This window comes from Bombina bombina, chromosome 6 (genome assembly GCF_027579735.1).
Source record: "Bombina bombina isolate aBomBom1 chromosome 6, aBomBom1.pri, whole genome shotgun sequence".
NCBI lineage: Eukaryota > Metazoa > Chordata > Amphibia > Anura > Bombinatoridae > Bombina > Bombina bombina.
In genome coordinates, this window is record NC_069504.1 from 1,118,846,294 (window position 1) to 1,118,860,348 (window position 14,055).

Genomic DNA, 14,055 nt, shown 5'->3' on the forward strand with positions numbered 1-14,055 from the left:
TGAATCTGGGCATCATATAACTTCTGTGATCATTGATTTCTTCTAACTTTTAAAAAGGTGAATCAGAAGAATAAAAGTCAGCTATATTGAAATTAAAACAGAACAAAATGTTTGTTTCTACATATGTCAGCAAATAAGCCCAGCACTGCAAGAGATCTGCATACAAAATAAATATTTTATAAGCATTGAAACATGCCTTTTTAATAAAAAAAATTACATTATTTTGCAGTTCAAGGACACACTCCTTGAAAAGTCTGCTGAGTGGGTTTATCTTATCTTTTGCTCTGCGGACAATTGGCAAAAGATATAAATAACATCTCCTATCTGCCCTATAACCCTTTAAATCCTCCATATGTCCCAAGGTAATAGGTAACACTAATCTGCAGGGGTATATGACTCCTCTCTTCATACCTCATTTTTGTAGCGTATTTTGGAAACTGGACAAACAACACAAGCTGTGCCAGAACCAAACATTTCCTTTACACGAGCTTCCTTCAGTGCTGTAATCAGATCCGTCATGGTCAGATAACGTTCGGATACCTTAAATTCTCCCTGCACATAGAATTAATGCAAATGATCAGGCTGGTGATTTGCACATAAAATCTATCAATAAATACAATATGACTGAGTTTTAATATACAACACAAGTGGGTTATTATGGCTTAGGCACTATGTATATAACATTAGTATCACTATCAGTAAATACAATATGACCGAGTATTAATATACAACACAAGTGAGTTATTATGGCTTAGGCACTATGTATATAACATTAGTATCACTATCAGTAAATACAATATGACTGAGTATTAATATACAACACAAGTGAGTTATTATGGCTTAGGCACTATGTATATAACATTAGTATCACTATCAGTAAATACAATATGACCGAGTATTAATATACAACACAAGTGGGTTATTATAGCTTAGGCACTATGTATATAACATTAGTATCACTATCAGTAAATACAATATGACCGAGTATTAATATACAACACAAGTGGGTTATTATAGCTTAGGCACTATGTATATAACATTGGTGTCACTATCAGTAAATACAATATGACCGAGTATTAATATACAACACAAGTGGGTTATTATGGCTTAGGCACTATGTATATAACATTAGTATCACTATCAGTAAATACAATATGACCGAGTATTAATATACAACACAAGTGGGTTATTATGGCTTAGGCACTATGTATACAACATTGGTGTCACTATCAGTAAATACAATATGACCGAGTATTAATATACAACACAAGTGGGTTATTATAGTTTAGGCACTATGTATATAACATTGGTGTCAATAACAATCCCATTTATTGTTTTTTTTTTTTTTTTTGGCTTCCGATCTGTGTTTTTCAAGTTCTAAATAATCACAATCCAAACAATAACACTATTTCCGTAATGGAAAATGTTTGGATAGGATATGACCAGCTAGAGGGAAAATCCCCCATATAATGCATGCACAGCGATGGGTTTGGTTATCACAATCAGCTATCAATCAGCAAGCGCTACTCAGGTGCTTAACCAAAAATGGGCCGGTGTTCTAACAGAATAGCAAACGTATCGGAGCAGCAAACGGAAGTGACGCTCCGTCAGCTGTCTGATCAAAAATAAACACAGAGCATTAGCTCCTCCAATGCCTGCACGTCACAACCCATCAGATTCTTTGTTGTTAGTGTGGCCGTGCACACTAACAACATAGCCATTGGATTGTTGGACACTTGTTAGTGCGCAACGCCTTTATATATCTATTTTGATCTCTTTATTAAAGGGACAGCCTAATCCTTAATTTTTATTGATTAAAAATATAGATGAACCCTTTATTACACATTCCCCATTTTTGCATAACCAACATAGTTATATTAATACACTTTCTCTTGTTAAGTGTATCCAGTCCACGGATCATCCATTACTTATGGGATATTAACTCCTCCCCAACAGGAAGTGCAAGAGGATTCACCCAGCAGAGCTGCTACATAGCTCCTCCCCTAACTGCCATTACCAGTCATTCTCTTGCACCCAACGAATAGATAGGATGTGTGAGAGGACTGTGGTGATTATACTTAGTTTCATACCTTCAATCAAAAGTTTGTTATTTTATAATAGCACCGGAGTGTGTTATTCCTTCTCTGGTAGAATTTGAAGAAGAATCTACCTGAGTTTTTCTATGATTTTAGCCGGAGTAGTTAAGATCATATTGCTGTTTCTCGGCCATCTGAGGAGAGGTAAACTTCAGATCAGGAGACAGCGGGCAGATTAATCTGCAAAGAGGTATGTAGCAGCTTATTATTTTCTGACAATGGAATTGATGAGAAAATTCTGCCATACCGATATAATGTAAACTCAGCCTTAAATGCAGTAGCAGCAACTGGTATCAGGCTGTCATGTATGTATATTTTACACTTCAGTATTCTGGGGAATGGCACTTCACTGGAATTATACTGTATGCATAAAACTTTAGCCTAATTTGCAGGGACTAGCAACAGGCTTTTTAATAACACTCAATTTATTAATGTTAAACGTTTTTTGCTGGCATGTAAAATCGTTTAATTTTCTGAGGTACTGGGTGAAAAAATGTTTTGGGCACTATTTTTTTCCACTTGGCAGTCGTTTTATTTAATTTATGACAGTTTACTGATCTCTCTCACTGTTATGTGTGAGGGGGAGGGACCTTTTTTGGTGCTTTTGCTACGCATCAAAAAATTCAGTCAGATGTTTATTGTCTTCCCTGCATGATCCGGTTCATCTCTATAGAACTCAGGGGTCTTCAAAACTTGTTTTGAGGGAGGTAATCACTCACAGCAGAGCTGTGAGATTGTTGTTGACTGTGATAAAAAAACGTTTATTTCTGTATTATTTTTTTTTTCTGCTATCAGGGTTAGTTATCCTTTGCTAATGGGAGCAATCCTTTGCTAAAATTGTGTTTTTTACAAAGATTTGATGCTATAACTTTTCAGTTTATTAATTTTCAACTGTCATAACTTTTTCTGTGCTTCTTATAGGCACAGTACTTTTTCATATTATAGTAAATTACTTGAAAAGTATTTCCAAGTTGCTAGTTTATTTGCTAGTGTGTTAAACATGTCTGATTCAGAGGAAGATATCTGTGCTATATGTGCTAAAGCCAAAGTGGAGCCCAATAGAAATTTATGTACTAACTGTATTGATGCTACTTTAAATAAAAGTCAATCTGTACAAATTGAACATATTTCACCAAACAACGAGGGGAGAGTTATGCCGACTAACTCGCCTCACGTGTCAGTACCTGCATCTCCCGCTAGGGAGGTGCGTGATATTGTAGCGCCGAGTACATCTGGGCGGCCATTACAAATCACATTACAGGATATGGCTACTGTTATGACTGAAGTTTTGGCTAAATTACCAGAACTAAGAGGTAAGCGTGATCACTCTGGGGTGAGAACAGAGTGCGCTGATAATATTAGGGCCATGTCAGACACTGCGTCACAATTTGCAGAACATGAGGACGGAGAGCTTCATTCTGCGGGTGACGGTTCTGATCCAAACAAACTGGATTCAGATATTTCAAATTTTAAATTTAAGCTGGAAAACCTCCGTGTATTACTAGGGGAGGTGTTAGCGGCTCTGAATGATTGTAACACAGTTGCAATACCAGAGAAAATGTGTAGGTTGGATAAATATTTTGCGGTACCGGTGAGTACTGACGTTTTTCCTATACCTAAGAGACTTACTGAAATTGTTACTAAGGAGTGGGATAGACCCGGTGTGCCGTTCTCACCCCCTCCGATATTTAGAAAGATGTTTCCAATAGACGCCACCACACGGGACTTATGGCAAACGGTCCCTAAGGTGGAGGGAGCAGTTTCTACTTTAGCTAAGCGTACCACTATCCCGGTGGAGGATAGCTGTGCCTTTTCAGATCCAATGGATAAAAAGTTAGAGGGTTACCTTAAGAAAATGTTTGTTCAACAAGGTTTTATATTGCAACCTCTTGCATGCATTGCGCCTGTCACGGCTGCAGCAGCATTTTGGTTTGAGTCTCTGGAAGAGACACTTGAATCAGCTCCATTAGATGAGATTACACACAAGCTTAAAGCCCTTAAGTTAGCCAACTCATTTATTTCAGATGCCGTAGTACATTTAACTAAACTTACGGCTAAGAATTCCGGATTCGCCATTCAGGCACGCAGAGCACTGTGGCTAAAATCCTGGTCAGCTGACGTTACTTCTAAATCTAAATTGCTTAATATACCTTTCAAAGGGCAGACCTTATTCGGGCCCGGGTTGAAAGAAATTATCGCTGACATTACAGGAGGTAAAGGCCATGCCCTGCCTCAAGACAGAGCCAAACCTAAGGCTAGACAGTCTAATTTTCGTTCCTTTCGTAATTTCAAAGCAGGAGCAGCATCAACTTCCTCTGCACCAAAACAGGAAGGAGCTGTTGCTCGCTACAGACAAGGCTGGAGACCTAACCAGTCCTGGAACAAGGGCAAGCAGGCCAGGAAACCTGCTGCTGCCCCTAAGACAGCATGAATCGAGGGCCCCCGATCCGGGAACGGATCTAGTGGGGGGCAGACTTTCTCTCTTCGCCCAGGCTTGGGCAAGAGATGTCCAGGATCCCTGGGCGTTAGAGATCATATCTCAGGGATACCTTCTAGACTTCAAATTCTCTCCCCCAAGAGGGATATTTCATCTGTCAAGGTTGTCAACAAACCAAATAAAGAAAGAGGCGTTTCTACGCTGCGTACAAGATCTTTTATTAATGGGAGTGATCCATCCGGTTCCGCGGTCGGAACAAGGACAAGGGTTTTACTCAAATCTGTTTGTGGTTCCCAAAAAAGAGGGAACTTTCAGGCCAATCTTGGATTTAAAGATCCTAAACAAATTCCTAAGAGTTCCATCGTTCAAAATGGAAACTATTCGGACAATTTTACCCATGATCCAAAAGGGTCAGTACATGACCACAGTGGATTTAAAGGATGCTTACCTTCACATACCGATTCACAAAGATCATTACCGGTATCTAAGGTTTGCCTTTCTAGACAGGCATTACCAGTTTGTAGCTCTTCCATTCGGATTGGCTACGGCTCCGAGAATCTTCACAAAGGTTCTGGGTGCTCTTCTGGCGGTACTAAGACCGCGAGGAATTGCTGTAGCTCCGTACCTAGACGACATTCTGATACAAGCTTCAAGCTTTCAAACTGCCAAGTCTCATACAGAGTTAGTACTGGCATTTCTAAGGTCGCATTGATGGAAGGTGAACGAAAAGAAGAGTTCTCTCTTTCCACTCACAAGAGTTCCCTTCTTGGGGACTCTTATAGATTCTGTAGAAATGAAGATTTACCTGACAGAAGACAGGTTAACAAAGCTTCAAAATGCATGCCGTGTCCTTCATTCCATTCAACACCCGTCAGTAGCTCAATGCATGGAGGTGATCGGCTTAATGGTAGCAGCAATGGACATAGTACCCTTTGCACGTCTACATCTCAGACCGCTGCAATTGTGCATGCTAAGTCAGTGGAATGGGGATTACTCAGACTTGTCCCCTACTCTGAATCTGGATCAAGAGACCAGAAATTCTCTTCTATGGTGGCTTTATCGGCCACATCTGTCCAGGGGGATGCCATTCAGCAGGCCGGACTGGACAATTGTAACAACAGACGCCAGCCTACTAGGTTGGGGCGCTGTCTGGAATTCTCTGAAGGCTCAGGGACAATGGAATCAGGAGGAGAGTCTCCTACCAATAAACATTCTGGAATTGAGAGCAGTTCTCAATGCCCTTCTGGCTTGGCCCCAGTTAACAACTCGGGGTTCATCAGGTTTTCAGTCGGACAACATCACGACTGTAGCTTACATCAACCATCAGGGAGGGACAAGAAGCTCCCTAGCAATGATGGAAGTATCAAAGATAATTCGCTGCACAGAGTCTCACTCTTGCCACCTGTCAGCAATCCACATCCCGGGAGTGGAGAACTGGGAGGCGGATTTCTTAAGTCGTCAGACTTTTCATCCGGGGGAGTGGGAACTTCATCCGGAGGTCTTTGCCCAAATACTTCGACGTTGGGGCAAACCAGAGATAGATCTTATGGCGTCTCGACAGAACGCCAAGCTTCCTCGTTACGGGTCCAGATCCAGGGATCCGGGAGCGGTTCTGATAGATGCTTTGACAGCACCTTGGACCTTCGGGATGGCTTATGTGTTTCCACCCTTCCCGATGCTTCCTCGATTGATTGCCAGAATCAAACAGGAGAGAGCATCAGTGATTCTAATAGCGCCTGCATGGCCACGCAGGACTTGGTATGCAGATCTAGTGGACATGTCATCCTGTCCACCTTGGTCGCTACCTCTGAAACAGGACCTTCTGATCCAGGGTCCCTTCAAACATCAAAATCTAATTTCTCTGAAGCTGACTGCTTGGAAATTGAACGCTTGATTTTATCAAAACGTGGTTTTTCTGAGTCAGTTATTGATACCTTAATACAGGCTAGGAAGCCTGTTACCAGAAAGATTTACCATAAGATATGGCGCAAATACTTATATTGGTGCGAATCCAAGAGTTACTCATGGAGTAAGGTTAGGATTCCGAGGATATTGTCTTTTCTACAAGAAGGTTTAGAAAAGGGTTTATCCGCTAGTTCCTTAAAGGGACAGATTTCAGCTCTGTCCATTCTTTTACACAAACGTCTGTCAGAAGTTCCGGACGTTCAAGCTTTTTGTCAGGCTTTAGCTAGGATCACGCCTGTGTTTAAAATTGTTGCTCCACCATGGAGTTTGAACTTAGTTCTTAATGTTTTACAGGGGGTTCCGTTTGAACCCCTTCATTCCATTGATATCAAGTTGTTATCTTGGAAAGTTCTGTTTTTAATGGCGATTTCCTCGGCTCGAAGAGTCTCTGAGTTATCTGCCTTACATTGTGATTCCCCTTATCTGATTTTTCATTCAGACAAGGTAGTTCTGCGTACTAAACCTGGGTTCCTACCTAAGGTAGTCACTAACAGGAATATCAATCAAGAGATTGTGGTTACATCTTTGTGTCCTAATCCTTCTTCGAAAAAGGAACGTCTGCTACACAATCTAGATGTAGTCCGTGCTCTGAAATTTTATCTACAGGCAACTAAGGATTTTCGACAAACGTCTTCCCTGTTTGTCGTTTATTCTGGTCAGAGGAGAGGTCAAAAAGCTTCGGCTACCTCTCTCTCCTTTTGGCTTCGTAGCATAATACGGTTAGCCTATGAGACTGCTGGACAGCAGCCTCCTGAAAGAATTACAGCACATTCTACTAGAGCTGTGGCTTCCACTTGGGCCTTTAAGAATGAGGCTTCTGTTGAACAGATTTGCAAGGCTGCAACTTGGTCTTCTCTTCATACTTTTTCCAAATTTTACAAATTTGACACTTTTGCTTCTTCGGGGGCTGTTTTTGGGAGAAAGGTTCTTCAGGCAGTGGTTCCTTCCGTATAAAGAGCCTGCCTGTCCCTCCCGTCATCCGTGTACTTTAGCTTTGGTATTGGTATCCCATAAGTAATGGATGATCCGTGGACTGGATACACTTAACAAGAGAAAACATAATTTATGCTTACCTGATAAATTTATTTCTCTTGTAGTGTATCCAGTCCACGGCCCGCCCTGTCACTTTAAGGCAGGTAATTTTTCCATTAAACTACAGTCACCACTGTACCCTATGGTTTTCCTTTCTCTGCATGTTTTCGGTCGAATGACTGGTAATGGCAGTTAGGGGAGGAGCTATGTAGCAGCTCTGCTGGGTGAATCCTCTTGCACTTCCTGTTGGGGAGGAGTTAATATCCCATAAGTAATGGATGATCCGTGGACTGGATACACTACAAGAGAAATAAATTTATCAGGTAAGCATAAATTATGTTTTTTAACTCTATGATTACTTTGTATCTAAGCCTTTGCAGACTGCTCCTCATTTAATTTATTTTGACACTTGCATTTTAGCCAATCAGTGCTGACTCCTAGGTAACTCCAGGGGAGTGAGCACAATGTTATCTATATGGCACACATTAACTAGCACTGTCTAGCTGTAATGAGATAAGAGGCAGCCTTTAAGGGCTTAGAAATTAGCATATGAGCCTACCTAGGTTTAGCTTTCAACAAAGAATACCAAAAAAGAAAGCTACTTTGATGCTAAAAGTAAACTGGAAAGTTGTTTAAAATTGCATGCCTGATCTAAATCATGAGCGTTTTTCTTTTGACTAGACTGTCCCTTTAACAAAAATCACAAAGTAAAAAAGGAACAGCACAGCAGATATGAGGGTGCAAATCTGTCAGAGACTCCACACAAGGTCCCAGACATAAGAATCAAAGTCCATAAAGACAGCAGCACTCACCACTCCAAGTTTATAGATTTAGTAAGACACCAAGGTGCACAAAAATAAAATTTATGCTTACCTGAAAAATGTATTTATTTCTTGACAAGGTGAGTCCACGGATCATCTAATTACTATTGGGAATATCACTCCTGGCCTGCAGGAGGCGGCAAAGAGCACCACAGCAAAGCTGTTAAATATCACATCCCTTCCCTCCAACGCCAGTCATTCGACCGAAGGAAAGGAGAGAAAGGAAGCAACAAGGTGCAGAAGTGCCTGAGGTTTATAACATGACAAAAATCTGTCTTAAAAAATAGGGCAGGCCGTGGACTCGCCGTGTCAAGAAATAAATACATTTATCAGGTAAGCATAAATTTTGTTTTCTTTCTAATGACGCAATAAGTCCATGGATAATCTAATTACTATTGGGAATCAATACCCAAGCTAGAGGACACAGATGATAAGGGAGGGACAAGACAGGGAACCTAAACGGAAGGCACCACTGCTTAAAGAGCCTTTCTCCCAAAGAAAGCCTCAGCTTAGTCAAAAGTATCAAATTTATAGAACTTGTAAAAAGTGTGTGGAGAGGACCAAATTGCAGCCTTGCAAATCTGTTCCACAGAAGCTTCATTTTTGAATGAACAGGAAGAGGAAACAGACCGCGTAGAATGAGCCGTGACTCTCTCAGGAGGCTGCTGTCCAGCAGTTTCATAGGCCAAACTAATTATACTCTTCAGCCACAAAGAAAGAGAAGTAGCCGTAGCTTTCTGTCCCTTACGTTTCCCAGAGAAAACAACAAACAGAGCCGAAGACTGATGAAAATCCTTAGTCGCCTGTAAATAATATTTCAATGCACGCACCACATCTAGGTTGTGAAGCAGACGCTCCTTATGAGAAGAAGGGTTAGGACACAAAGAAGGAACAACAATTTCTTGATTAATGTTCGTATCCGAAACCACCTTAGGAAGCAACCGTAACCTTATCAGAATGAAAAATAAGATAAGGGGAATCACACTGCAACGCCGAGAGTTCTGAGATTCTGCGGGCAGGAGAAATTGCAACAAGAAACAAAACTTTCCAAGATAATAACTTAATATCTAAGGAATGCATAGGCTCAAACGGAGCCTGTTGAAGAGCTTTAAGAACAAGGTTAAGACTCCAGGGAGGAGTAACAGGTTTGAACACAGGCCTGATTCTGACCAAGGCCTGACAAAAAGATTGCACGTCTGGTAAATCCGCCAGATGTTTATGCATCAAAATAGACAAGGCAGATATTTGACCCTTCAAGGTACTTGCAGATAAACCATTCTCCAGACCCTCCTGGAGAAAGGACAAAATTCTAGGAATCCGAACTCTACTCCAAGAGTAGCCTCTGGATTCACACCAATGCAGATATTTACGCCATATCTTATGGTAAATCTTTCTAGTCACAGGCTTACGAGCCTGAATCATGGTCTCAATGACGACTCAGAAAAACCACGCTTTGATAAAATTAAGCGTTCAATCTCCAAGCAGTCAGCTTCAGAGAAACTAGATTTGGGTGAAGGAAGGGCCCTTGAAGTAGAAGGTCCTTCCTCAATGGAAGTCTCCAAGGTGGAAGAGATGACATCTCCACTAGGTCTGCACAACAGATCCTGCAAGGCCACGCCGGTGCGATGAGGATCACCGATGCCCTCTCCTGTTTAATTCAAGCAATGACCTGAGGAAGGAGAGCGAATAGAGGAAATAGGTATGCGAGACTGAAATTCCAAGGGACCGCCAGAGCATGTATCAGTACAGCCTGAGGATCCCTTGACCTCGACCCGTACCTCGGAAGCTTGGCATTCTGACGAGATGCCATGAGATCCAGTTCCGGCTGTCCCCATTTGAGAATCAAGCTGGAAAACACTTCCGGATGGAGTTCCCACTCCCACGGGTGAAAAGTCTGTCTTCTCAGAAAATCCGCTTCCCAATTGTCCACTCTTGGAATGTGGATCTCAGATAGACAGCAGTTGTGGGTCTCCGCCCACTGAACAATCTTGGCTACCTCTATCATGGCCAAGGAACTCTGAGTTCCTCGCTGATGGTTGATGTAAGCCACTGAAGTTATGTTGTCCGAATGGAACCTGATAACTAGGCTGAAGCTAACTGAGGCCAGGCCAGAAGAGCATTGAAGATTGCCCTTAGCTCTAGAATGTTTATGGGGAGAACAGACTCCTCCCGAGTCCATGTCCCCTGAGCCTTTAGAGAGCCCCAGACTGCTCCCCATCCCAGCAGGCTGGCGTCCATTGTCACAATCACCCAGGTGGGTCTGCGGAAACAGGTTCCCTGGGAGAGGTGTTCCTGAGACAACCACCAAAGAAGAGAATCTCTTGTCACCTGATCCAGATGTCATTGCGGAGACAGATCCGCATAATCCCCATTCCATTGTCTTAGCATGCATAACTGCAGAGGTCTGAGGTGGAAACGGGCAAACGGAATGATGTCCATGGCAGCTACCATCAGACCGATTACCTCCATACATTGAGCCACTGATGGCCGAGGAGAGGACTGAAGTGCCCAACAAGAATCTAAGATCTTTGATTTTCTGACCTCTGTCAGAAATATTTTCATTGATAGGGAATCTATTATGGTTCCCAAGAACACTACCCTTGTAGCTGTAATTAAGGAACTCTTTCCCAAATTCACCTTCCATCCGTGAGAGCGCAGGAAGGATAACAAAATCTCTGTGTGGGAGTTCGCATGTTGAAAGGATGGCGTCTGAACCAGAATGTCATCCAGGTAAGGTGCCACTGCAATTGCCCCACAACCGGAGCACCGTCAACAGGGATCCCAGGACCTTTGAAAAAATTCTGGGAGCAGTGGCAAGGCAGAATGGAAGAGCCACAAAGTACTGTCACTTTAAATTTCAAACGATAATCCTTTTTTTTTTTATATATATATGTGTGACACAAGAAAAGTCTTATAACAACCCAGACAGCCTCTACACCTCAGCCAGCCCTGCTTAGGTGCCTACCTGTCCTGCTGACCACCGGAATAGATAACTGCCCAACTTCTGTTAGTACAGAAACACACAGAAAGCGTAAACCGCAACTATGAGAAGCACATCTACACACCGGAACTGAGTAGGGATGAAAGGAAGCACGCAAATTCATTGCCACTTCTAAAAACAGAACCGCTCATCGTGGGCGTTACAACCAGAACTTCCCGGCCGACATTAATTATGAAAATAAAGTCACTGGGAAAGTATAACCAGGGACAAAACTATAGGGGGTGCAGAGGTCGTAATTGCGACTGGGCCCTCAAGAGTGGGGGCCCAGCTTAAAAAAAATTTTTTTTTTTTTTAAATAAAAAACGTTGACCTGCCACTGCCTGCACTGATATTATGTGAGTGTGACATGATGCTTCACTAGTGTCTCTGACTACAGGGGTTAGTCTTTCTGTTTTACCTACTGATGTTTATGTGTATGTATGTGACTGTGTGTGTATTTAAGCATATATGTGTGTGTGTGTGTGTGTGTGTTTATGTTTGTGGAACCAGCAAATTACAGACCTTGTTACTACAGCATGGGGGGGGGGGGGGGGGGGGTAAACAGTGTCATTATACAGTACCACTATATACAGTACGGGGTGGCTGGACCATGTCACAGACTACTGTGGTCCCTTTATAAAGTACTGGGGCGGGTAGGGTCAGGCCAGCCATCTCACCGGCAGATTACAGACTGTGCCACTAACTAACTATATACAGTACTCGTGAGTTAAACAGTGTCACTATATACAAGTAATAGGGGGTCAGACCATCTCACAGACTGTGGGCACAGGGTACCTCCTTTTGCAGACATGTCATCTGATTCACATTTTTTTCTGTGTTAAATGTTAAAAAAAAAAAAAAAAAAGGATATGTATCAAATTCACTTTTTTTTTTTGGGGGGGGGGGGGGATGGGCCTTCTTAGATTCTTGCACCTGGGCCCTGTGGTTTCAAGTTACGCCTCTGAGTATAACCACCATAAGCTGAGCAAAAAAAATGAACTAAGTCTATAGTTCCTTCCTCACGTCCCCAGTGCCTGCACAAACTGCCTGTCATGTCCTATAACCAACGATAGGATACATGAGTCCCAACAGATAAACTGTTAAAGTGACAATATTTTTCTGCATGTCTTCCTAGAAAAATAAAGTTAGCACTTACCTCTATGAAATCTGCCTGGCAGCAGTGCAGCTCACTAGGTTTGAGAGGTATCCTCCCTCACATGGACCTGTGAAACAAAAACAAAGACTGAGTAATCTTACTCAGGCTTTTAATGAAAGGGCAGCATTAAATACATGGGAGGCGCAGTGAGGATTGTACCCCACAAGTTCCCATTGCTTGAAAGCCACCACTGCTCTACTGAAGAGACTAACATGGGCTACGACTACATCCCAGGACAAGGCATAACAAACTTGCACTGCTAAAAAATAACAAAATCTTCCTTGAAGAATCTTCTTCTAAACACCTAAACTTTACCACCTCCTTGCTCTTAATGTAGGCAAAGAGAATGACTGGGGTTGGAGGGAAGGGAGGTGATATTTAACAGCTTTGCTGTGGAGCTCTTTGCGTCCTCCTGCAGGCCAGGAGTGATATTCCCAATAGTAATTAGATTATCTGTGGACTCATCCTGTCATTAGAAAGAAATAGACTTTAACAAAAATACCAGCCGTTCTTGTTTCTCCCACATCGGAAACAAAAATTACAACCGTATCTCATTGTTGCATATATTGTTGCAAACACTGCTGCCATATAGTGCACAAAACACGTGCACACTCCTGTGTCTACCTCAGTATGCTCTCATGAAAAGGAACTAAGTTTCAACAAATGAGACCAAGAAATAGTGTAAATTGAGATACAAATAATAGAAGTACATTGGAAAGGCTTGTTTAGTTGCAGTTAGAAATGAACCTGCTATTACTCTCTGCTAGCGCATCTACTCACACTATTATTGTAACATAAATGGTAACAACTGAAAATTGTACATTATCACTGCATGTTTGGTTCTGATTACACAACTATATAGTGTTATCCATCGAAAGGACCAACAAATATAGTAGAATTGCATACTACACAAATACCTAGTAAACAGGTAATGCAATAGCACTTATTCTGAATTTCAAATGATCAGTAGAATTGTTCTCTGATAAATCTAAAATTTCTTCCATTTGACGGCCCCTCTGTCATGTGACAGCCATCAGCAAATCACATTCTCTGATAGATTTAAACTGTGAACTCAGTATGAGCTAATGCCTCAAAAAGTGTGCAAATAACTTGCACAACTTGATAATATAAGAAAATCATGAAATATTTTTGTTTTTACTTTTCGGTGCCTTTAATTTATTTAGGTTAATGTGCAGTGCTACGTGTCTATCACTAGCACAACTTTATAGGAGTCTTGGTACATACATAGAATGAATGTCTAGTGTAAATGTCAGGGACAAATGCATCAAATTAATTGAAAAATGTCTGTAATATCCTGGAGGCAGGCTACAAACTCTTTATCAGTCTTCACAAATCTATGTATCTAGGTCCTTACATGATAATGCTAATTACTCACCCACTTGCGCGCCAGATCTAATATGCTCTGTCGTGTTACTCCAGGAAGAATAATGCCATCTAGTGGTGGAGTCGCAAGCTCTTCCTCTGAAAAATAAAACCTTTTTGTTACTTATAAAAGACAACAATCACAATGTATCAGTTTTCATTGAAGGAAAATAAAAGTAACCAAT

General features: G+C 41.6%; 1 protein-coding gene across 1 annotated transcript in view; it reads right to left on the reverse strand.

Moving 5' to 3' along the window:
• BCAT1 (branched chain amino acid transaminase 1) overlaps positions 1 to 14,055 on the reverse strand; it is a 240,047-nt gene that overhangs the window by 15,526 nt on the left and 210,466 nt on the right. Inside the window, exons 8-9 of the mRNA XM_053719082.1 lie at positions 13,884 to 13,969; positions 412 to 552 (exon numbers count right to left, since the gene is read on the reverse strand). Of these exons, the coding sequence (XP_053575057.1) occupies positions 412 to 552; positions 13,884 to 13,969 (227 nt within the window). The remainder of the gene's footprint in view (positions 1 to 411; positions 553 to 13,883; positions 13,970 to 14,055) is intronic.